The sequence below is a fragment of the Megalops cyprinoides genome, chromosome 19 (genome assembly GCF_013368585.1).
Source record: "Megalops cyprinoides isolate fMegCyp1 chromosome 19, fMegCyp1.pri, whole genome shotgun sequence".
Classification (NCBI taxonomy): domain Eukaryota; kingdom Metazoa; phylum Chordata; class Actinopteri; order Elopiformes; family Megalopidae; genus Megalops; species Megalops cyprinoides.
In genome coordinates this window covers 21,311,751-21,336,358 of record NC_050601.1, presented here as the reverse complement: position 1 = coordinate 21,336,358, position 24,608 = coordinate 21,311,751, and the positions used below count along the sequence as shown (strand labels likewise).

The 24,608-nt window shown below is 44.3% G+C and overlaps 1 protein-coding gene across 1 annotated transcript in view; it reads right to left on the bottom strand.

The window, feature by feature from the left end:
- LOC118795174 (ubiquitin carboxyl-terminal hydrolase 43-like) overlaps positions 1–24,608 on the bottom strand; it is an 81,845-nt gene that overhangs the window by 4,677 nt on the left and 52,560 nt on the right. The window contains exons 7-11 of the mRNA XM_036553564.1: positions 16,737–16,899; positions 12,007–12,118; positions 5,214–5,317; positions 1,096–1,173; positions 489–618 (exon numbers count right to left, since the gene is read on the bottom strand). Of these exons, the coding sequence (XP_036409457.1) occupies positions 489–618; positions 1,096–1,173; positions 5,214–5,317; positions 12,007–12,118; positions 16,737–16,899 (587 nt within the window). The remainder of the gene's footprint in view (positions 1–488; positions 619–1,095; positions 1,174–5,213; positions 5,318–12,006; positions 12,119–16,736; positions 16,900–24,608) is intronic.

Here is a 24,608-nt window from a genome sequence, read left to right as displayed (position 1 = left end):
TCAACACTTTGATTGCCTGACTTCCAAAAAGTAGAAGACTAAAGAGCAAAGAGAAGCAAACATGACTTTCTGTGATTTACGGGGAAGGCCAAGCTAGGCCAAGCCATCTCCTTTCCTCTTTAACTCCCCTCTCTGCTAAGTCTCTAAAGTAGGCCACTACAGCTTCTCACTAACAGCCTGATCTGAGGTTTCAAACGCTCAGGCTTTCCAGATAGCCATTCGAGGGAGTAACTGCCATCATAAACTGAAGGGGAAAGGGGCGATCTTCAGACAGACTAAATGGCCAGGTTTTCTGTTACCGTATAGCCCCAGACCACTCCATTGAAATGTGCTGCGCAGATACTGTTTCATGCTTTAACCTGAGGAGTTTAGACACTGTGTACAAAGCTTGCCTTCTGGGACTGTGACGGACAGAGCTTAGTGAGGTAGTCAGGTGGGAAGGGCTGTCCCTGGACGTGGCCATTTTGGCAGGTGGGTAAGAAGGCTACCTGCTCCTCTTTGGTGTAGAGCTGGAAGCACTCGTCCAGGGTGCAGCTGTGCTGCTGGAGGTGCTGCTGGTGCTGGATCCTCACGCTCTCTGCATCCCGGGTCACCTCCTCCTGGATGTTACCAAACACGCTGTGCACAGAGAGAGAGAAAGAGAGAGAGGCATGGGCACACATGGATGCACACACACACGCACACGCGCACACACACACACACACACACACACACACACACACACACACACACACAGACACACACACACACGCACATGCATATACGCACACACACACAGACACAGACACACACACACGCATGCGCACTGGCACACACACACACACACACACATGCACGTGCACAGGCACACACGCACAAGCATATGCACACACACACACACACACACAGACACAAAATACATGCAAACTCACATGCTCACATGCTACTACACATGGGCATGCGCATACGCACGCACACACGAAGACGGAGGCATATTCTCGTGTCAGTTTCATAAATCACCATTTTATAAGTACAGGTATTAGCACTTTGAAAATAATCCTGTAGTAGTATAAAGCTTGGCGAATGAACTAAAAGACAACAGAGTCCAGTGCCTACCGCTCTTTGGTCTTGTGGTCCCACTCGATGACAAGCTTGACATGGGGCGGTCCCCCTGTCCCGCAGAACTTCAGGGCTCTGAGAATAGAGTGGGGTGGAGGTCACTGCCTTACACCAGGAATATCACTCTCCACATTTTGGCTGCCTAAGCTACACTCCTACTCTCCTCTTCTTCCAATCTGCATGCACTGAAGAACTAAACACCTGATACCATCTTGGCTGCAGTCTGTCTACATAAAACTTTACATATGAGATAATACACTTTCTCAAGAAATGGAACCTGCTTTCTGTGATTATGCACTGTAGCCAGTTACTGAGGTGAATCTACTTTAAGTGTGTGGCCACCACGCACTAAGCCAGCTAGTGTTAGCTAACTGAGAAGGAAGAAGTGAAGCAATGGCATGGAGTACATGTAAATGGTAGCTCTTCATATAAGCGGTAGGTCCCCTTTGGTCATTTGGTCAATCATAAAAACCCATATATATGGTTGGTCCTAGGTTTCCTAGGACTAGGAAACAGAAACAATATTCCACAATAAACTTTTAATATTCTTGGAGTGCATTTAACTGTACATCTTTACATTATGTTATGTCATATATGTGTGTTAATATTTGTCACATAAACACTTACTTATTCAGATAGCTGACTGCAGAGCAATGACACCAGGTGCAAACTGATGAATTGCAATGACCACAAGGGGGCAATATTTGACTAAAAATGGAAATTGAATGCTTTAACAGAATATTACACATACAAACACATATGCATATGCATATGCACATGCACTCATATGCGCAGGCACACGCACACACTAATTGAAGCTCCTGAATTAACTAATTAATTAATTTGCAATTAACTGTTGCTTCTTCCTATAATAAACTTTGAAATAATATTCAAATTTTTTCCATCTTTGTACATAATGAAATTCATGAAATTTAACAAAACTACCCCACAAACCCACCACAACATAAAAATATGTTATGATTAAAATAATGCTGAAAGTGACTATTGTGACACAGCACTTAAAACATATTCAGTTTCTGTATACGTTTATTGTTCAGTTCAGTTAAACAAATTCAATGCAGATTTCACATAAAATCCAAAGATGAAAACCCTGCAGGCTGGGTGAGGGAGGCGAATGAAGCGGGCCTCATGTGCTGAACGCTCAGGGACCCAACACCTCCGAAAACGCCTAATAGTTTCTCAGTGACAGAGGTGATGTGGCAGGTCGCAGTCACATTCATTTGAGCTCACGCGCAAACGCGCGGCTGGGCGCTCTGCCCAATGCTAAATGGACTGGGGTGTGGAGCAGCCCTGCTACTGTGGCTCCAAAGCACCTTTCACTCAGCAGAGCTACCGGTTACTCAGTGTCTCACTCAGAGTGACCTCCCCACACCTTTTCAAGAGGGAAATATTGGTCAAAATGAACATAAATCTTTATCTTTAAATTTTGAAACAAAGACACACTGGGATGCCACCTGCACTTCAGTAAAATGCTGACGAGATGATTGGCCTTCATCATGGGCCAATCACAGTGACTCTCTGGGTCGCACATTCACTCAGGACGGGCGCAGCTCATTTGCAGAAAACAAAAGGAAGTTGCAGGGGGCTTTCACTGAGCACAGGCTGTCTCACTTCCAGAGTTAGTTACTTGTTGCTGCTTGTCTTTAATATCTTGTGCTTGCAAATTTATTAGATGCATGGTGTTCTCTTTCTTAGCAAGTCTCTCTGGATAAGCGAGTCTGTTAAATGACGAAATGTAGGGTAAACATGCTTTGCCAACATAATATTTATTAACACTAGTGTCTATTTCAACATGTTATGATCTTCACTAGTTTGTTCAGATCTGTTGCTGTCAAGACATTGCCACGTGACATATCTCCCCATGAGGTCAACAAAGCTGACTATAAAGAGCGTTCTAAATGTGCAGCCACAGCGGTCCGCTGTTCTACATTACATTAGCTTAGCAGATGCTCTTATCCGGAGCAGCTTATTTTACATTTCACTCACTTTTACGGCTGGATTCTTACGGAGGGAATCTGGGTTAAGTGCCTCGCCTGAAGATACAACTGCAGTGCACCATGTAGGAACTGAACGTGCAATCATTAGGTTACGAGCCCTGCTCCTTAACCACTACCCCACACTGTCTCCCCAGTTTGCCCCCATAGCTCACACCTGTTCCGCGCAGGGACTGGGTCCTACACTGCCACCTTCACACCTGCTCAGTTTGCCTGTACCTCTGCCTCCACTCCACCGCTCCAAGGTGAGCTTCTCCATTCACAGTGTAGTGGGCACTGTGGAAAATGTAACCTTTTTCAGAAATGAAAAAAAGAGTGGACGCGTACAGATGCCACGGACCCTTATAATTCAGATAACATTCAGATAACTCCATTCTTGCGTTAATCAAATCCGTTATCCTTATCTCTGGGTATAATTTCTTTACGATGACATAAATGTGTGGGGGGAAAAAACACAGGCAAATAGACCGAGATTTCTATCAAGCTGGCACAGAGGCTGATGCGTAGTCTTTGAAAGTGCCGGGATGTGTTTAGGCATATCCGCGACCTGGTGTGGGAACAGCCCTTTGGACTCCACCGTTTAATGGCTGATGCATCATAATGAAACCTGCTGGAGGCTACACTTCCCAGAAGCATCACGTGGGAGTTACTCACCACCCATAAACTGCACGCAGTCTCTGCAATTCCCATCAGCTAAATTCCAGCCTCCTCTTCCATCATGCTGCTCACCGATCGATTATCAAAGTCTCGCTGCCCATCATATTTTGAAGCAAGGGGTCTCAGCAGAACATCAGAATACAAGAACCCACAAGACACAAGAGGGGGCCATTCAGACCCTCTTATTTTATTTTATCATTTAAAGCTTGTCATCTAGAATGAGTCCATCACATTGCCATTTTGTGCTGAAGGACCACAGTGCCTCTCTCTACAAATGTGATATACCTCTGCGGGTCCTGGTAAGTCATTCCATGCACTCAACAGCCCGGAACAAAGACAAGCGACATTCCCTTTCTCCAAAATGTTCACCCCTGCCCTCTGGTTCAGCTTACAGAATAAACACAGGCGCTAAAGGGTTTGGGACAAGACAAAAAGGACAAATAATCCACCTTCACAAACAGCAGAGGAATCTGAACTGTGAGCTCCGGAACGTACAGAAAGCCCCTGGAAATGACCACTCACAAAACGCGGATCAATATCAGCTGCTTTCTGAGGAGATGGTGACTGAAATCTAGCAATGCCAGCAACTGAGCTTATCTATTTCCTCTCTGTGAGACTCAAAGCGGTGTTCCACTGTGAATTCCCAGAGGATGGACCCTCAAACATGCGTTCAATTGACTTGCCCGAAAGCATGCGTCCTTTTCTGGGAATATGGAGTCAGCTGATGCCAAAGCAGCATTAATTATCATGCTCTGGGGTCTGTAGGTCTCTAATTAACAAATAATGCATCCAAATTCCCACTGCTCTGTTTAAAGTCAGACAGAACCCAAAATTAACATAGCCAGTGATCTAAAAATCTAAGTTTTAAAACTAGGGATTTTTTTTTTACAAAATTGATGATACATAACTGTCTAGGGAAGCTGACATGTGGATCTAGTTAAGTGTTCTGAGTAATATTTTCATGAGAATTCCACACAGTGACACAGATGGGCCACCTACACTGCTTCTTGGCAAAGCCAGCGATTGTTGTGTGGCCAGCAAATATCGCAAACTGATCTCATCTTTCAGCTTACCGTATCTTGTAACAAAGTGAGATGAATACAATGGTAGGCTATTCATTCATATCGCATTGCTGTGCATAGTCTAGTAGGCATGCATTCTTTTACGTGTTTGAGCACTATGTCTTTAACATTCATCAGTGCTGAAAGGTCTAGCTCAGAATAGGGTAGGGAGTGGGCAGAAGGGCACTCTGCTTGAGGTGCCAAACTGTGAATTAGATGCTCACAGCTAAGAAATGATATTAAAAAAATCAATATGACAAGAAGGCCTACGTCAGGGCTAGTGTTTGTTTTTCCCGGTTTTTAAGCTATGTTTAGTTGCAGCTAGATAACTGCCCCGCAGGCATAGGTGAGGGATACAGGTAAGAAATGGTGCTGGCCTCACCTGTCCACTGCGGGGTGACAGAGTGGCCGACTGTCCTGAGGGGACAGGTAGCTGTGGGGCGCCAGTCCTCCGACCACGCGGATCTTGAAGAGCACTCCTGCATTCTGCACGAAATCAGAAAACACACACACACACACACACACACGAAAATCACATTACCAAAATACAAAATTCCTCCAGAACTTACATCAGCAGGTACCTTCATAAGATCTTCATAGCACTTCATAGAATACACTTACACAGTAGAATTATAATAATATAATATAATAATACTACATTGTGGCGCATTCATAACAATTTTGGTGCTTTGTGACAGATTACAGTTATGCTGCGCTTTATGTAAAAAAAAAACATGCCATACAGTAAGCCACCTTCACCAGCCAGCATAAAGTGCCTTTGCTTACATTATGCAGGCTTTATAATATAATGATGTCATGCTTATAAAGATGTTGTGTATGTTATATGAAGCCCTTGAAATAAAGCGTAATCTAAGTGATGGCTCTGTGGTACTAAGTGCACTGAACTCTTTTAGGGGACATGAGTCTATTGACTTGCTGGTGATGGAAATATATTAGAAATATAGAAATGCATTTTAGTCCGTCCTGTTGGCATTGTATGGCTGTATTGTCACTAAGCCTTCTAGCTTCCCAGCACAACAAAGATGGTGGTCACCTCTTTTCTGCCAAGGGCAGATGATGACTTGTAGTTGGCTGTGATGAACAGGTGTGTCTATTGGCTGAATGTGAGGAGAAGCCAATGATGTGAATCAAAAGGCTGTGGACCACAGCATCTGAAATAATGCAATGCTGTGGGAAAACCGAGATGGAGGTGAGAGAGAAGTCAGTTAAAATGGCCCTCAGGTTTGAGTATGTGTCCAGCTGCTACATGAGACTACGCAGACTGTGTTTAATGGTAGTTAGATGGTACGAAAGTACAAGTCTTTAATGAGTCAGAAATCAGTATCAATGTGGTTATGTACAATATATAGTACATACTGTACAGGTGTGTGGTATGCCCTGCCAACCTGTAACTTCTCAATATTGTGTAACATTGCCAGCTGTAATTGGCGAGTTGCCTTTGGTCAGTGCGTCGGGCATGCTATTTGGTGTAGTGAGCTTTCATAATTCATTGAAAACGTGTGGGTGAATGGTACTAAAACATCGTGCTCACCCTTAACCCAGAACTGCCGGTCTGTGCAAGGGGTCTACGATGTTTTGTGCTGCCTCGGAAAGGGAAAAACTACAAAAAGCTATATCTCCTCCATGTTTTGGCTACCTGCCTGGCTCTCTCACACAGTGCCAGCTCTGATGGTCTCTGCCTGAGTGCAGAAGGACCGCGAGAGAGCCAGGCGGGTAGCCAAAGGATGGAGGAGACGAGCTGAGTCACTGGCCACACGAGGACAGCGGGGCATAAATCTGGAGAGCGTTGGAGCTCGCCAACCAGCAGCCAGCACAGACCAGCAGAGTGCAACAATAAGCCACCGCTACCGCTGGAGCGGTTTGTTAGCTCGATAGCACACATGAGCCTTGTGCTAAGAATTGACATTTCCTGTTGCTGCCACCCCCCTCCAATTACGCATTCCTATTTTGGCATTGCAGTGTACTGTATGTCAACAACTTCAGGATGCACTCTGTTCTGACTTTAAAGATGATTGAGACAGAGGATTGTTATTAACATTAGGGACAATGCAGTGACACGGTTTCCCGCTGACTGATGCGGACAGGTAGTGATAGGAGCAACAGCAGACCAGCAATGGATGGAGTCCGCACGGATGTGGGGCGGAAAGAGGGGTACCGGTCAGGGATAAAAGTCGCAACCACATTTAGGGGGCATGGAGGCCGACGATCATGATTCGTCAAAGTGCATCTGCATTTATGTCCATTTAAAAAGATTCGCTATCATGGAAAAAAACCTCTTTCTTTACTACTACTACGGTACCTGTGCGAGCTGCGAAATACCCGGTTACATCATGTTACTTGCTTAGCAGGTGCTATTATCCAGAGCAGTTTATGTAGCATATGTTAACAATGTTGGCTATTTATTGAAACAATTAAGTGCCTTGCTCAAGGGCACAACAGCAATGCCACATAAGGGAACTGAACTGGCAAACTTTGCTCTTTACCACCAGCCATGTTCCTTATCACTATGGCGCACTCATGCCTAATTCAAGTCTTCATTTTTTAGTGAAAGTTCAGGTTTTGTTGGCTGATTGCCTTCCTGCCCAATCCTCCACATCCTGTAACAGACCAGGATAAAGCCCCTTGAGATCAAGACAGCTCCAGGCTTTAGAGCTCAGAATAGCCATGATTCCATCAGCAGACAGATCTCTGCAGTGGTTGTACATAGTTTGACTTGTTAGATACTACCAACAGAGACCTGTAGAATTCTCTAAATTTAACTAATCTCTCAAGAGTTCTTTTTAACCTCCACAGAAAACCTCCTTGACATCCTGTACACTTACATACAACATGGTGAATATGGGTTCTATGTGCTAAATTTAGGAAGGAAAATTCACTGCAACTGAAGGCCTGCCTAAATGCGACTGCTACAGAAAAGTAAAGTGGTGCAGTTATTTGGATTTGGTCAATTTCCCTTCCATTTCCCCTGAGTTCCACACCACCCCCGGCCCCAAACCCGAACATTTCACACCGTAAACAAACTTACTGTAGTGTGTACGTCTGGGTGCAGGGCACATGCAGGCACCAGGTGCTCATAAGTGCCATTCTATGCTGATGAGTGCCACTGCCTCTGCTAATAAAAAAAAGCCCAGAGTCTCAAGAAGTTATTGTGTTGGAAGTCGCTCTGAATAAGAACATCTGCTAAATGAATGTTAATGTAATGTACTGTAATGTAAAGTTCATAAAATCATTGTGCTGGAAGTCGCTCTGAATAAGAGCGTCTGCTAAATGAATGTAATGTAAAACGAATAAATTAAAGTTAACATAATGTAAACAAATACATTAATAAAGTTAATAATTTCTAGATTCAAGCCCACGAAAATTAACAGAGAGACAGGGAGAGGTGTGACGAGCTTTGAAGTGGAGGGCTGTACTGCAAATTGCACATAGCTGAATTGCCGAATAAAAGCTGCCTTTTGTCCTTGGTGCTGTCTGAAGGGCCAGCTGGACTGAGGAGAGGCATATGGCATGGTGGTGTCAGACAGTCAGTGCTCCTGTTAAGGACATGCGACACGGATCCAAAATGGGTCACGACCAAACCAAATCAGCAGGTGTGCAGATGGAGCACTTTAAATATGTCTCGCTCTCATCGAGACTTGAGTCATTGAACTTAAGTGATGTTAGCTGATGCAACAAAACAGAATACAGGAAGACCGGCGTGCTAAGGCCTTCCTGGGGTTTCAGTGAGACTGCGCAAAGCCACACGGCAATGGGCCAATTGGAAGTGCCCCACCACACAAAGGACCACGTCTTGACTATGAGTCCTTTGCTTCCCTCACACCATTCCTCTGTGATGTTCCCCTTGCCTCCAGACTCCCGAGATGCCTGAAGGCACTTGCATATATCTCACAGGCCCCATGACAGGACGACAAAGGGGAGCCATGGAGTGTGTGTGCTGGGCTGAACTCTTACAGCGTTTATTCTTAAAACTTCATAAAACTGTCTCCTAGCGACCGTCCTGAGGTTTCAGGCAACTTATCTACACTAATTTCAGGCAACTTATCTAGCTTTGTGTCTCTGGGTAGCCAGCAGGGGGCGACAGAGTTACTTATAGTATCAGGCCTTCCATGTTTCTACAATAAACTGATAGAATACACACAAATAAAACTCCATTTGGAAACATGTAAGAATGCTGTGGGGTGACCGTCTGAGGGAAGTCTGACACCTAAAGCATCATCAGAAACAAAAAACACTTTCAGATCGTGAGAGTCAAGCTGTACAAAATGTATCTTCATCTGTTCGAGCTCTTCCAAAATGATGTGTGGCAAATTTGATCCACGTGAATGCACTGTTAGGAACAAAGCTTGAAAGTGTAATTTGAAACATGAAGAAAAATGTTGTGCTTCAAGTACCAGTATCACTTTTGAAATGTAACATTCCTGCATATGGCTTTGTGAAGCAGTTGGTTCAAAAGGGGACCAGAGATAGGGTGTTGAGGGAACTGTTGATCTAAATGCTACGCTAAACCCCCCTTCTGCTGAAATTTTCACACTGAGAGAGCTGAGTGATTCTTCCATAACTCTAAACAGACTGGGCAGGCTTTTTCTATATATTACATTCCGAGTTATGTACCTGTCATCATGTAAAAGTTGCCTAAGAGGAACTCCTTAGGATCAACTGTAGGATAACACCAGGAACTCTTTAGCTGAACCAGGAAGCAAAGCAGGGTCCATAGTCTCCCTGGTGATAAATTATCTCTGGTGCACATAATATACTCAAAGATAACTCACAGTTAACTTTAACCTCAGCTTAGTTGGGTCTGTTCAGCATGTGAGTGTGCCAACAACAGCCAAGCAAAAAGCAAAGAGAGCCCTGCACTGCCCTCCTCAGCTCATCTGAAAGCACAGTGCATACCTAAGGATGATTAGAACAGTGAGAGAAACCTTTCACTGTTTCTCCTGGCAGACACATTATCTTCCCTGTCTCTCTGCTTGTGCTCTCAGGCAGCTGGAAATACACTGTTTCCAATTAAAAGCACTTTCCTGGTCCCTGAAGTTAATTAGTGTCCACAGATTCATATTCAGGACTATTCTGATTGCATTTTAAATTATTTCTTTTTTCTTTGTTAAACTTTGCTTAATACCTTGGGTATCTCTCCTAAATCACTGGCGAATGATGAGACACGAGTGCACACGCGCACACACACACACACACACACACACACACACACACACACACACACACACACACTCCTGAGTTGTGTCCTGTGGCATCACATTATGAGTGTGTCCACTAGAGGCCCCTGTTGGTTGCTATGACAGCCAGGACTCTATAATACAAGCTCTGACATTAATAATGTCAGGGATGTCAACTGACACGGAGATGACAGTGAGAGTCTGGACCTAATACAAGTTCAGCTCTGAAGAAAACCAACCGAACAAACACACAGTCCAAGGCTGGAGCCAAGGCCAAAGGCACTGAGACAAGCCCAACCCTTATTAACAAGCTCTCTTGTCTTTCACAGACTGACGTGCGAGTGGGCACCTTCTGTCCCTGTCAGCTCACCTCAGCTAACCCATGGATCTTAAGTGCTTGATTATGTATACAGAAGAGAGAATGATGAGGCAAGGGGGAGTGAAAACCTAACGTGTGTGTGTGTGTGTGTGTGTGTGTGTGTGTATGTGCGTGCGCGTGTGTGTGCATGTGTGTGTGTTGCACTCACATTATTACCTAACCTCCGCAGACACAGGGTGGATAAGCAAGCACCTTGATGAAGGTGCACCCTGGTCAATAGATGAATTCAACACTGAATTCCACTCACCATGTATTACAAAGCATTACAAGACATTTGTCATATTCACTCTACCCATTTGTAACATGATGCACCTTAATGCGGTTTCAGACAGATAATCTTCACCCTGTAGCATTAACTTTCATCAGTGTTCCATTCTCCTAATCAAATCATTTCCTTCCTAAATGATCTGATAAATTACTGCTCTGAATCACAGATAAACCAAGGAAATGTTTGCAAGCACCACTTTTTCATTGAGCAATGAAATGCTCGGTTAACTGTCACATACAGTGCCAGTCAAAAGTTTGGACACAAATTTCTTACTTTATTTTCACTATTTCCCACATTGTAGAATAATTGTAAAGACATCAAAGGTATGAAATAACACAAATGGAATTATGCAGTGACAAAAAACAAATCAAATCAATCTTATATTTTACATTTTTCAAAAGACTCAAAAATATTTTTTTGTTAAATTTTTTTGGAAAATACATGTATCATATGCCTTTTATACATACATATGCATCAACTTCGCTATTTATATTTACAATTGTCTATGAAAAAAATTTCAAGCATTTAAGCTTAAGTCTTTAGATAAAAATGTCTTTGAATGCATGTTTAACATTATCTTAACATTATCAGGTGTGTCCAAACTTTTGACTGGTACAGATTTTAAAATGCTGGTTATTTCATTGCTGGGTTTTGGGGGTTTTCTGTGTCTTATTTTGAATGTCAAATAGAAAAGTAATGTTGTGCAGGGTATCATTTTCTATTGATGTTAACAATTGGGCACTAGCATGTCCTACGATCAATGCCAAAAATGTTGGCCTCAACGAAAGACTAACATACTTTGGAGGTAAAGATTGACACTTTTAATGTGAATACCTTGCCTTCATCTGCACCTTGTTAATTTGGATGTTCATTCTCTGCTTTTTAACTCAAACAACAGGCATAAATAAAAAGCACTTAATATCCTTAACCACCATTTCCCTATGCATGCCACTGACGCCATTCGGTTCAGTTTTGAAGATTTAACTTCCCTATTCCCTTCTCGGCATGATCCCAGTAATGATTTAACAAATGACATCTGAATCAATTAGCCAAATGAGAAGAGAACAAAAAGCCATGTATACAAATCATAATGAAATTCCTCTCCTTTGCTATTCCACGCCCAGAACCGCTCTTGCCCTCCCCATTCGTACTTTGTGATACAAACTGATGCTCATTTCTCCCCTTCATGCATTTCAAACACATTCCTTACATTTTCCACACTAACTCATACCAATTTCCAGCAAGGGGCCTCACGTGTAGGCGGAATTCACACCGAATCCGTCTCTCGGTTGCGGCCGTCTCCGTGGCTGTGGGTCTCGGCGGGGATGCCTACCTGCACCTGCGTCCCGTTGATCATCAGGTAGCGGAGCTTGGCGAGGACGCTCTGCTGGAGCTGCTCCCAGGGAATGTTCCGGTCCTCGAGCATGAAGTACGGAGGACCGAATCTGCGGACCGGAACACATAAACTGCTCACGCACAGAGGAAGCGCTTCACACGTAAAACACGCAATAAAGCCCCCACCAGACAGCTGACGCATTTCCCACTTTTGTGGCTAGAAGCGTGTTGGGGGGTTTTCTGTGATATTCTGTCCTGGAGTCTGGGATTCAAACCCGACACCTGCTGGATACAGCGCACTGCAACGGCAGCTGCTCTTGTCCACAGCACAGAGGGGAAAGGCGGTGAGCTTTAGTACAGGCACATTTTAACTGATTAAACTGGTGGTGTTTAAGTGTTTAGGCCATGGCTGCCACTATCCAATTCCAAAAACGACCCATCAGTATTTCTGCAGCAACCGAAATGATCAGGATGGATTCAAGACACATCACACTTAAGAATACAGAATAGACTACAACGGGTACAATCTTCCAAAATGACAAACAATGAAATGTTGAAACAAACGAAATCTGTAAAACCCACAAAATAATCACTAAATCTCTTTTCAGAATGACTTAATTTGTTTTGTAATGATCAATCAAACTGTATGTGTTTGAGATCAGAGGACATTTGCATTTGACTGGGGAGAACACTAATGTGTAAGGAACTTGGAAATCTGAAAATCATAGAGCTGACTGGGAGAGTCTCAAGCCTTTACTGACACATCACACTCTTGTTACTGAATTATAGAAGCAGCAGGAAATATAGCCTTGGGGCTTTGGAGGTGACAAGCAGCAGTAGTTGTTAATGACAGGCTGCAGCTGCTGTTCCTGTGAGTACAGCCAGTGCTGTCCATGGTCCTGTAGCAGCCCTGTGAGTAGGACCAGAACTATCTGTGATTCTGAAGCACGCCAGTGAGTGTGGTCAGCAATGTTCATGGTCTTGCAGGTAGTCTGCCAAAGCACTTGGGGTCTAAATGCTAGCCTCATCCCATCAAGATTAGGAATTCTGCTAAACATATTATTGTTCCTATTGTATCCTATTATAAGTAATAATGTTGCTTAAGGACAGGGGCTGGGGAAATGAAAAAAACAAAGCTTAGTACAGCAATTCAAAACAACAACCATTGTTTTTGCATCGTGGCACAAATGCCAAACACCCTGAGAGAGTAGGATCCGTTTCATCCACCTTCCTTCTCTCTCTCTCTCTCTCTCTCTCTCTCTCTCCTGATTAATCACTTCAGTGTGTCGCCTATCATTCCAACATGCCCCTCTCATTAATGCACGGGCAATACCTTGAGAGGTCTGCAATTTGCATCTAAATCGATACGACACAGCATAGCACACCCTTAAACCCAATTTATGTTATTATCACTCACCCAAGGGAAAAGGTTTCATTAGGCTACAGAAACAGTGAATGCAATCACGGTGCACGCAGCCTGATCACTGTTAACACGGCTCCCTGTTCTCATTATTAATACCCCTGGCCTGCTTTCCCTCAGCTGTGTGTGACATATTTTCCATGAATAGCATGTTCACTTGCAATCCTTGGCTAATATGTGAAACAGCCCTGGTAAATATAAAGGGGCAAACAACTCACACATAGTAGTATTAGATAATTATGAAGGGGGTCACAGAGACACCTGGAGCAATCCCCATCTGAAAAGGCCCTGGGTTTTCATTGGATTCATTGGATGTGGCCTTACCAAAGATGTTTTCTTTGTACAACTCATCTCTGATGAGAAATTGGGTTTTAGTCAGGCAAACGTAAGTGTTTAAGTATATTTCTTACCAAGCATGACTACCAAAAGTGCACTCAATATGATTAGGCAATTAGCTTCACAGATGCTAAAATGTTAGTTGTATCCTCCAAATGTTGCGCCGTTGTGGGACACATTGCCACAGTAGGATTAGGTGCTGACAATGAGTGTCAATGCCACATCTCCAGAGGTTTTAATCAAAGAAAAGCTTAGCAAATGTGACTGTTAAGGGACTGGCACCTGAGCTCCAGGTACGGTATTCAGGAATACACTTCACGACTTTCTCCTCTCCAAAAGTTAGAAGCTAAGTCCAGCTGCATAACTTTGAGGGAGCAGACAGCAATCACTGAAGCAGCTGGACAAGGCCATGTTTTCTCATAAACCACATTAGACCCAAGACTGGAGCAGTTAGATTTATTTGATAGCATTTTGGGTGACAATGGGCATTATTATATTATCAATACTATCATCATCAAAACATAACTCTCTAATTTGACATTTGAGGCAACGACATTTTCATTGCTGGGGGTTCTGTCCTGGTGATTCAGAATGGCAAACATAGTGAAAGTGAAAGGGGTGGTTTGCTTGGTCATTTTGTTTAGGAGCAAGACTATGATTGATGCGATCACCCCTCACAACACAATCCATTCTAACTCAGACCACCTTTTCAAAAGTCAGAAAATCAGGCACTATATTCCATCTATTTTCCATCACTGTGATGGAAAACTTTAAGCCATGTATTTGAATGGATTACCTTCTGTCAACTTCTCAATTTTCATAAAACATACACAGTGTACAACAGCCATCCTCTCTGATCTCAGAATCTGACATGGTCACACGGAGTAGCTAGACCCATTGGAGACTGAAGATGACACATTTACAGTACATTACATTTGCTTAGATATTCTGATGCTGGATAATTTAGATAGCTATGCATTTTTACAGGTATTCATCCATTTACAGAAGTGGATACTTACTGAGTCAATTGAAGCAAGGTACCTTTCCCAAGGGTACAACAGCGATGGCCTGCTTTTGGAATCAAACTAGCAACGTTTGGGTTAGGAGCCCCGCTCCTTACCACTACACCACACAGCCACAGACCTTCATAGTCACACAAATGGACTGGTGAATTTAAACAGCCTACTTGCCAAATGCAAATTGCCTCCTTTCACAACTACCGTAAAGCTGTGCTGTGCGCAGCCTGAACCTGGGGGTGATACAGCGGTGCAGGAGAAATGAAGGGTCAGGGTCAGAAGATGGGAGAACCCTCATTACTGGAGTTGCCTTGGGAGTGCATATCTACCCTCAGATTCTCCAGCACTTGAGAACCCATTTGGAGCACAGTGCACTCTGTCTCCATGAGGGCCCTCAGCCCAGAGTGAGCTTTATTTGATTATTTAAAGCTCCATAAAGGTATCCATAATTGGGTTCATCCTGGGACTCATTTCCCACAGAGACACTCGAGGAGAAAACAAGGTGAGGTTAAGTGGGATTGGGCTTGGCTGACTTTGCCTCTGGATTTTATGCAGCAATAGCTGGTAAGTCGTATTCTCCCATCAGGGGGTGAATTATGAAGCGCAAATTCTGGCACATCCTCCTAAAGTCTCGTCCCACAAAAGGCAGGCAGGCGAGGGGATGGTACTATTTGGATTCTCCAATGATCCCCTTTCCTTTCAATCCTATGTTGTACTATATGGAAAACAACCCTAAAATCAGCCCGGGGTGGGTTCGGTGTGTTTACTTTGATGTGAGGTGGCTTTGCAGCCCCATCATGGCAAATGGAACATGCAAATTTCCTTCGTAAGAAGAAGTGGTTTGAGATCCCCATAAACTCAAGAAGGACGAGACTCCTTTTTTACACGTAATGACTGTGGCATCCAAATATTTGTGGCGCTGCCCATCCATGGAGTAGAACCGTGTCCACATGTGTCCCACACTCGCCACAGCTGGAGCAAGGTGCGCAGATCCTCACATACTCAATCACGCGTGGCACTTAAAGAGCACTTATGACAAGTGGGGAAGCAGACTGATCATGTGATTCTCAGGCCCAATGAGATGGCACAAGACGAAAAAAGAGGCTCAAGGTCGATGCAATTGTGCGTGAACTCAATCAAGCAATCGTTCATGCGAGATCCTGACATAGGAGGTTACACTGGAATCAGACAAGCTCTGGTGCATTAATTCAACTGCACACCTGTAAAAGCTATCCCTGGTTTTGTCAGCTCATTAAAATTCAAACGTATGGCTTATTGATCATTATTATTTCATGCACAGTCGAGTGGAAAGATGAAGTAAATCTGCAACATGGTGATGAGGCCGACCACCTCCTTGTTGACCCAATGGCTTCAATCACAGGATGCAGCTCGGAGTGCAGGTAAAAAAAAAAACAAAAAAAAACAAAGAACAAAACAAAAGACAAAAGCAACCACAGGCGGGCAAACCAATGATCGTAACAGAAAACATGCACACACAAATTCTCACGCCCATGGCAAAACCTTTTCTTGATCTAGTCTTAAAATATGACCATAAGGTCTTCATTCTGAGAAAAAATGAAGAAAAAAGATGAAAAAATACAAAAGGTTTTGAGCTGGAAAAAGGAGAAAAAAAGGAGAGCTTAAGAAATGAAAGCAGCAAATTCCAAAATTCAACCTATAGTGTTCTTGCATTGGAACAGTCTGGTAATGGGAAACATTGCAAGATCACGGACCGTCACTGCCGTGCAGTTTGTGCTAATCGTGCATTCCCAGAGCTGCCGCTCGGCTTACTGCTTGCGCTTTTGTCTGCATAAAGAGGTGGGAAACAGACCAGCCACAGGGCCCACTGCTATGAGTCTCACCCTATCTGGATCGAACACTGACAATCATCAGTCAGTTCACAAGGCAGATGAAAGCTGTGGGCAGTGGGCTCTCTGTGTGGAGCATCTCCCTCACCTCACAGCGTGCTGCCCTGTCCCCGCGGCGTTGCACACCAGGAGCAGCACCCTCCCCGCGCCGCCGTGGTTCAGGAACTCGGACGAAAGGAAGCCCGAGGGAGGTAGCCTTTGACCTTCGGGCCCGGAGGAGAAAGGAGAGGAGGGGAGGCTGAGAGGGTACCCTGTAATGACAGAAATGAAAAAAAAGGGGGGGGGGGTTCAGCACAAGGCCATTCACTTCCCTCGATCACTGGCTGTGTTTGGAGACCAGCCCGGAGCCACACAGGGCACAGATGAGCTGCAGACGGCGGCCCCGTATATCCTGCAGCTGCCCGATGTAGCATCTTCAAGCAACTCATCCATGCTTTTGGAGAGCTTTTAACGGGAGTGACGGAGCATGGACTGCGACCACCACCAGCTCTCTCAGGTACCTCCCACCCCAGTGTGATCAGCGGTGTAACTGAGGTGTCACGCGTCATCAGGTCCCCCGCTGTGATCAATCAGATGGGTAATCTTGCTCCCTGGACACAAAAGTGCAAGTATTGATCTCCTCCAGTTCATTGACCTGACACAATCTGGGGATTTAATTACATGCAGGTGTCTTCCTCCATTGTGGCGCAATTAATCGCTGCCGGGGTGGAAAGTCGCCCTATCACCTGCTGTTGATCTCCACTCAGTAAATAATTCCTCCCAAAAGCAGGTCTGTCTAACAGAATGTGCTTATAGAATATGTCTCATATGTTACTAATCAAACATTATTATGATGCCCACAAAACTGACCATGACAGGACCACAACATTGGAGACGTTTGGCACATCCTTTGCTATTCATTAATGAACAGTGCACCCTGATTCACTACAACAGGCTTTACATGCTGACTGACATTTGTCCTTTGTGGTTGCAAGTTATGACATAAATTTCAACAGTGATACCTATAAGGGGTGAAATACAAGTTCATACCATCTAAAGATTAGTGCGTATTTTATATGAGTCTGACACAGCACATGATTTCCCCCCTCTGTGTCTAAATCCTAGGAAAGGCATCATAGTTATAGTTTGTCTCTAAATCTTAAAAATGATATTGAATTTCTATTGAATATAAAAGGTTTCAAAAGGCCACAGATGATTTCATCATTCACATAATCTAAAGACATCATTTAGAACAAAGTGGATGATGACACAGTGCTTGCAGTCAAGTATGCACACACGAGCATGCATACATGGACACACACACACACACACACACACACACACACACACACACACACACACACACACACTCAAAGCAGTCCCGTTCTACTTGATGTACATCACCAGTTTAACAGAACCTTAATAGTTTTTCAGCAAACTTTGCCTGCACTTAGCATAGCATTCATATACTGTGGCAACACTAACAGCATGCTGACTGTAATGCCATGCCTTAACACTCCCGTACAATCAAGAGAAGCTGAGGGTTGCTATGTGGCAAAGCAAATTCCAAGGGACTGTTTGAGTTTACATTCTCAATGTTTACAGAATGTGTAAACTTGTAAAGGTCACTGATCTGGTATGTATTCGGCACCTCCGATGGAACAGTTCTTCTGGGGATGATTTTCAAACGCTTAGACTTTTTCAAAAAGAGCAAGAGCATCACATGACACGATACACTAAATACACGACTCACTGGGGCAACAGGGATGCTGTAACAAGACCATATAAAAAGAGGAGCCAGAAATGACAATAAATTGGCACCAAGCTCACAGCAGGGCTAACATTAAAGTATATGAGTAAAACACGGCCCCTAACAATTATCCCCAAGAACAATGTGTTTTCATGATGCTACCTTTAAGTGATACATAAACACATTACAATATAAACACAACACTGTCACTGTTGACAGATACAACTGATATGGCTGATACGACCTAAATTAACTTGGATCACACAGCTATTGTCATGGTGACTAACATGTGAGTAATCACCTCAGAGAGCTGCATCACACTGCATTAGAGCTCACTAAAGGATGGGGTGATCATAAAAGCAATGCTAGGCATAGCACAGGCCTATACACTAGAAACCAGGGCCAGGCCACAACATGCATTTTAAGGCGGTGTTGAAAGATGGGGAGTGATTCTGCAGTTCTGACAGTTACAGGGAGTTCATCACCTGTTATGATGATAACTCTAACAGCCAGACTAACTTGCTCATAGTCACTGTGCTTATGGCAGTAGCTGGCTGATAAGTGCCAACAGTGGAATGGAAAATTTACGTCGCTACATCATAACCACTATTAGTTCCCATATTCTGGACTCAGTGACCTATCTAGCTGACTAGCAAATTTCATTATAGCTGGTTAGCTCCAGGCTGCTCACCACACAGGCTAATGAGGTGACATTTGCTTTTCTGTTTACCAGTGAACTTTAACAAACTTTAACACTAGCTTTGTGTTGCATTATTGCGATACGCAATAATAACTTTCATTTGTCACTCAACTGGCCTGGTGACAGATGGCCTGGCAATGGTGGCTTGACTTGGTCTCCAAGTATGATATTTCTTCAAACATGTACAGATGGCATATAAATTCATTTTTAAAGCCTACAAATTAAACAGTCCAAAGTATACCAAAAAGTTGTACACAGCACAAGTCAGATATAGTGCTATGATTTGAAGATTGTAGGAGTATGTTTCATCCACAGATCAATGGTCTGTGTCCTGCACTTTTTGGGTGTTGGTAAGAATCCTGCAGTCAGAGTTTCATCTGACCTCCTGTACCCCCTGCCAGCTGTGAAGAGAGGGAGGGAGGGGTGTTGATTGGATGTGAGGCTAAACACTCAATGCTGCGAAGGCCGTAATTAAACTGCTCAGCCCCTGAGGACACCCTCAGCCGAGCCTCCCCGGCGGCTTCCCCTCCTCCTCGCTCCGCCGTCTGTGCGGATACGCTCACCTCAGGCAACCCCCCAGGAAAGATGCAGTCCAAAACCTCAGAGCTAGGCCGGGATCATTCCCACGTTTTATTTTAGAAACAGGCCTTATCCTTGAATATGCCAACCAAACACGCATCGATCTGTTCAGATTAAGTCAGTAAGATTTGCTCTCACAGAGAAATGAATATCCTCTCACCAAAACCGTTTAGCGACCATACAGGAGGCAGCACACTCATACTCACAGAACTCACGGAACTCAACACAGGTGTACCTACAGATTTAAACTTTAACATTAGCCACAGCTTAAAACAGCACTCGCTTTGCCCTGCTTCATGCAGCTGTGTGACATGTGTCTACATCACACCTGTTTAGTTTTTCAAGGATTTTCAGCCTGGGTCCCATGCCAGTGGTGCCTGATTGGATGCTCCTGCTCCCAGTCACCTAGTGCAATGAAATACAAGCAGGGACCGACACCTTGCAGCACATTATGGGTCTCCACCAAAGAAGGCCTATTAGCCTGACAGTCAGTGTAGCATGTACCCCTCACACCGTTGTTACTGCTTGCCTTTTTAAACAGACATTTGAAATGAAAGGACCACTCTTTCTGGCATCAGATGAGATGATTGGTTCTTAAAAAGACCATGACTAATACATAAAAGCCCTAAACTCAAATGAGCTCTTCCCTGTCCCACAGTTAGTAATTCTAATCCCTGCCATCTGTATGCATCCATAACATTTGCAGTCATCCTGTTTGGAAGAAAAGAAATACAGATAGGACACAGACAGACACTAGACCTTGCTCTCTTTTGCTGATATTCTACCAGCCACACCTACTTGAAGCTTGACATGTCTGGTGATTTTGTCACACCCTCTGGGTTGGCATAAATAAGTACCACGTTGCATGTTAATCAAAAACCGTAAATCTGTGTTATGACAAATGAAATAATTTTGGAAAAAAAACCTAGGTTAGAGGGCATGGATAAAAAAACGAGGCACTTAAACTACTTACTCTAAGGAAAATATGCTCTAGGCCTTGACAACAACAAGGGAGGTTGCAGACATGCCAGAAGACCAACGAAAGCTTACTTAACGTTATCAGACCAATGTAAACACTCCACAATAACACCAGAAGGATTCAGCTTCTAGCCATTACCCTCCCTGCCTGATTCAGCATCAAATAAACTTTGCTGGGATTCGCCTTTGCTGAAGAGGAGCGGCTCTTTACTTAATCTGTTTTTCTTTGTGCTCGATTTGATTGCGGCTGAAAAAGACGGTCGCTTAACACAACCGATTCTAATAAAAAGACTAGGAAAAATAACAACGCAATCCTTTCATTGTGGCTTAGCCACAGAGAAAGAGGGGGGAAATCCACCGCTTCAACGTCCCAGGATCGTACAGTCCCAGCCGAAGAACTGATAAACTTTATAAAACTTTGTGTGAAGTCTGGTAGCGCTCAGCTTCCGGCACAGCATAATCAGAAGCGCATAGCTCACCCTCGGCCGGCGGTAATAATCCCGCCCTCAAGTTTGGTTTGGTTTGTTTGTTTTTCGTTGTGGCTGCTTTCGACATTGCGGCATGAGTGATGTTTACAATTTGCAGATGCCTGCCAAGCATGGGCGTGTCGTAAACCAACTGCCTCTGCCCCCCCAGCAAGCTGCCTGGAAACGGCACCGCCAAAGAGATGCAGCACCGCGCTGCATTTGGAAAGAGATTTACAGACATTAATCATGTTCATACGTCTTCGCCTTGGTGGGAAAGCAGCTCCAGGCATCAGCTTGCGGTTGAAATGTGCTAATATAGATTTGTTGATACATGCTTACAGCTGGTGCTAAACCAGCTGCCGAATGGACTCACAATACATGCTAAGAGCTTGCAGTCGCTGCACCAGCTGTTATATGGATTAGTAGCACATGCCGAGATGTTTCTGTCGCTACGTCTACTGATTACTGACTCGCGACAGTACCGTTAATTATGATGTTCAGATTTAAATACACTGGATGGGTGTCACGTGACCCGAGGAGGGCACGTCAGGGTATATCACTGGCATGAAAGCGCAGCCCCTGAATGGATGCAGTGCTCTGCTTCTATCTGGTAAATCCTGGGTGGGATTGAAACATAGCTGCCACTGTGATCCCCTTCTGCACCCAAAGCCGGATATTCCCATGCCTCCTGCAGAGAGGCCTGGCACCAGCAGAGAGGCATGTGCCACAGTCTGGGCCCCAGTGCGTCTCAGTGTGATCATCGGATGGACGCTGATACCATTCACAAAAAAACGGACCTGTCAGGAGCCGGCATTAAGGCTTTATGGTCAGATGTGACATCCTTACGTAATCTGAAGAGGTGCGTTATCGAGTCAAGCAGGCTAACATTTTCCACTCGGCCCTGATGAAATCATACCCTGGAAGGTTACAGCACATATCCCCAAACGGAACAGTGATCAAACCAAGCTGGACTGTCTGACACGAGGGAGAGAGCCAGAGTGGTGTAGAAGGGGCCACTGCCTGTTGACGTGTTGGGCCACTGTGCTCTGTGACATTGGAAAATAAAAAGCATATAACAGACTGCTTCTCCGTGCCTCCAACAGCACGTATCCCACAATGCCTGTCTGAAGCTCCGGAGTGGAAGGTCACCATCTGTCAGGCGCACTGCTAGTGGTAACGGCTCTGAGAGGGGACGCGCTTCTTCTGTTTTTAACATGGGTGCATCCCCGTTCAGAAAACCAAAGGGCACGTTCACGGGTTTCACGGCAAGTTGTGTGAGAGAGATGTGACCTGGAGCTCTGATGTACTTTGCCCACCGCCTTTGCCATTTCCTCCGGTGTGTGTGTGTGTGTGTGTGTGTGTGTATTCATGAGTGCGTTGGTGTAGTGTGTGAACGTCTGCATGTGTCCCCAAAGGCTGTCTGTATCACAAAGGGAAATGGTTGTATGTAATGCAAATAGGCTCATTATCTTTTCCCATGAGCCCCTGTTTCCCATCACATTAGTCTGTTCATCCTGAAGCTGAGATCACAGTAACCAGCGCGGCTGGGTTTTTTCCCATACCCGAAACATGCGGTTATTAAGACATTCCGCTCAAGGGGAGACGCCGAAGCGAGTGCTTCCTAAAATTTTAACGATCCCGTTTGAGCACACCATGCAATATTAATCGCCATTTTCAGAAATAAGCAAGGTTACAAACACAGCATGGGACATGGTTATGACATGGAGAAGGCCAAGAGCACTGACTGATGCTATGTTTATAGGAGCGAGGGCTTTGTGGTGCAATATGAACACATTTTCAAGTTACTGTGCCATATTTATCCTGTACATTTCACTAAGTGCTGTCAACATCTTAACTTTAGACAGCCGCTGCCAATATTATGAGTGTGCTACTCTCATGTTTGCATACAGAGACATTTCTCCGTAAATGTCTGCCACTGCAATCATCCCACTAGCATTCTCACTGGATAAAATAAAAACCAACCAGGGGATCTGTATGAAAATAAAACCCAGGGAAAGTGATTGGCTGGAACTGCCATGCCACTATGAATTGGCATTGTGAAGGGGTACGGTCTTGTGGTTTGCCACTGTGGACACATCTGACTTCCCTTGTGGTTCGTTGGCACCAGAAAGCTTCAGATCAACAATACCTAGAAATCTGAGCATGCGCTGAATGCCAATTGCGAGGCAAGTTACCAAATTTCTTCCAAACAACAGCCCTTCACACTTTTACCTTTTTTTAAACATTAAGCTGTCCTGGGTAAGACCGACCATCATGGAGTGCATTAGTTCGTACTTCATTCTTTAGAGATTGTTTGAGGAACAGGATGGGGAGGGATTTCCCATTAAAACCCATGTGGGCTCTGGGAACGATGTAATGGCTTGATGGATAAACAGTTGACCACTGACCACACATGCATGTGCAATCACGCAAGTATCTGTGACCTGTAAACTCCTAAGAAGAGGAATCTGAGGACAGCCAATGCACCTAAGCAACCGTAGAACTCTCAAAGTCCGCAGACCACTGTTACAGAAGCAGACAAGACTATGCTCCGTAAAGAAGTTCAGATGTGATATGACGATGGCCGATACTCCGCGAGTGTAAGAAATGAACCAGGACCAGAAAGATGGAGACTCCAATAGCACAGTGCCCCCATCACTGCACTGGGACATGGGTGTTCTGCTTCCAGAGGGGTTACTGACTATTGCCTACTGCCCCCTGCTGCCTCCTCCCTTTGAACATAAAACTTACGTAAATAAGTAACGTTAAACCACATCAAAATATGCAGTATATGTGTCATGCTGAAATTTGAAGAATATACTGAATATAGAATACATTGTAAATATGTATTGTAAATATTGTGAAATAGATCCTCTCCCATATTCATACAGGAAAGTGGTAATTTATACTTGCTTCCTTACTTCCTTTTCTTACTTCCATATATCCAAAATCATATTTAACATGTCATTCTCATATACTTTCTTCAGAAGGAACACATAACATCAGACACATAACATCAGACAGTCATTTGCAAGCCATTCTGAAAACATTTCTGTTTTATAGTCATGAAAAATATGCACAACAGGTGCCATGAAGATCACCAACAGCCCTCTGACTAGCATGTGGGTAGCCTTGCAGGCATTTGGCAGTGTGCTGCCGAAGATGCATGCATTCAATCATACTTCCCTACAGTTTGGTGAAGGCAATTTCAAAGGCAGTGATGCAAGGCTAGCTTCATCTCATTTACAGTAACTGTATCTGCATGCATTTTGAATACAGAGTGTATCGTTACTGCCTTGGAGAAGTAACACAAGGCTTTAAAAAGGCAAACAAACTGATAGGGGTTGTTCACTGGAGTGTCATTATGACAGAGAGCAGGCTAACAGAGAATCGTCTATGCCAGAATATTCCATCCTGTTCTTCAAGCCTGTGCATTCTGCATCTTGGAAAGCCACACCAGACGGTCTTTTCCCAGAACAACCCACAAGGATTTGTGCTGTGCCGGCC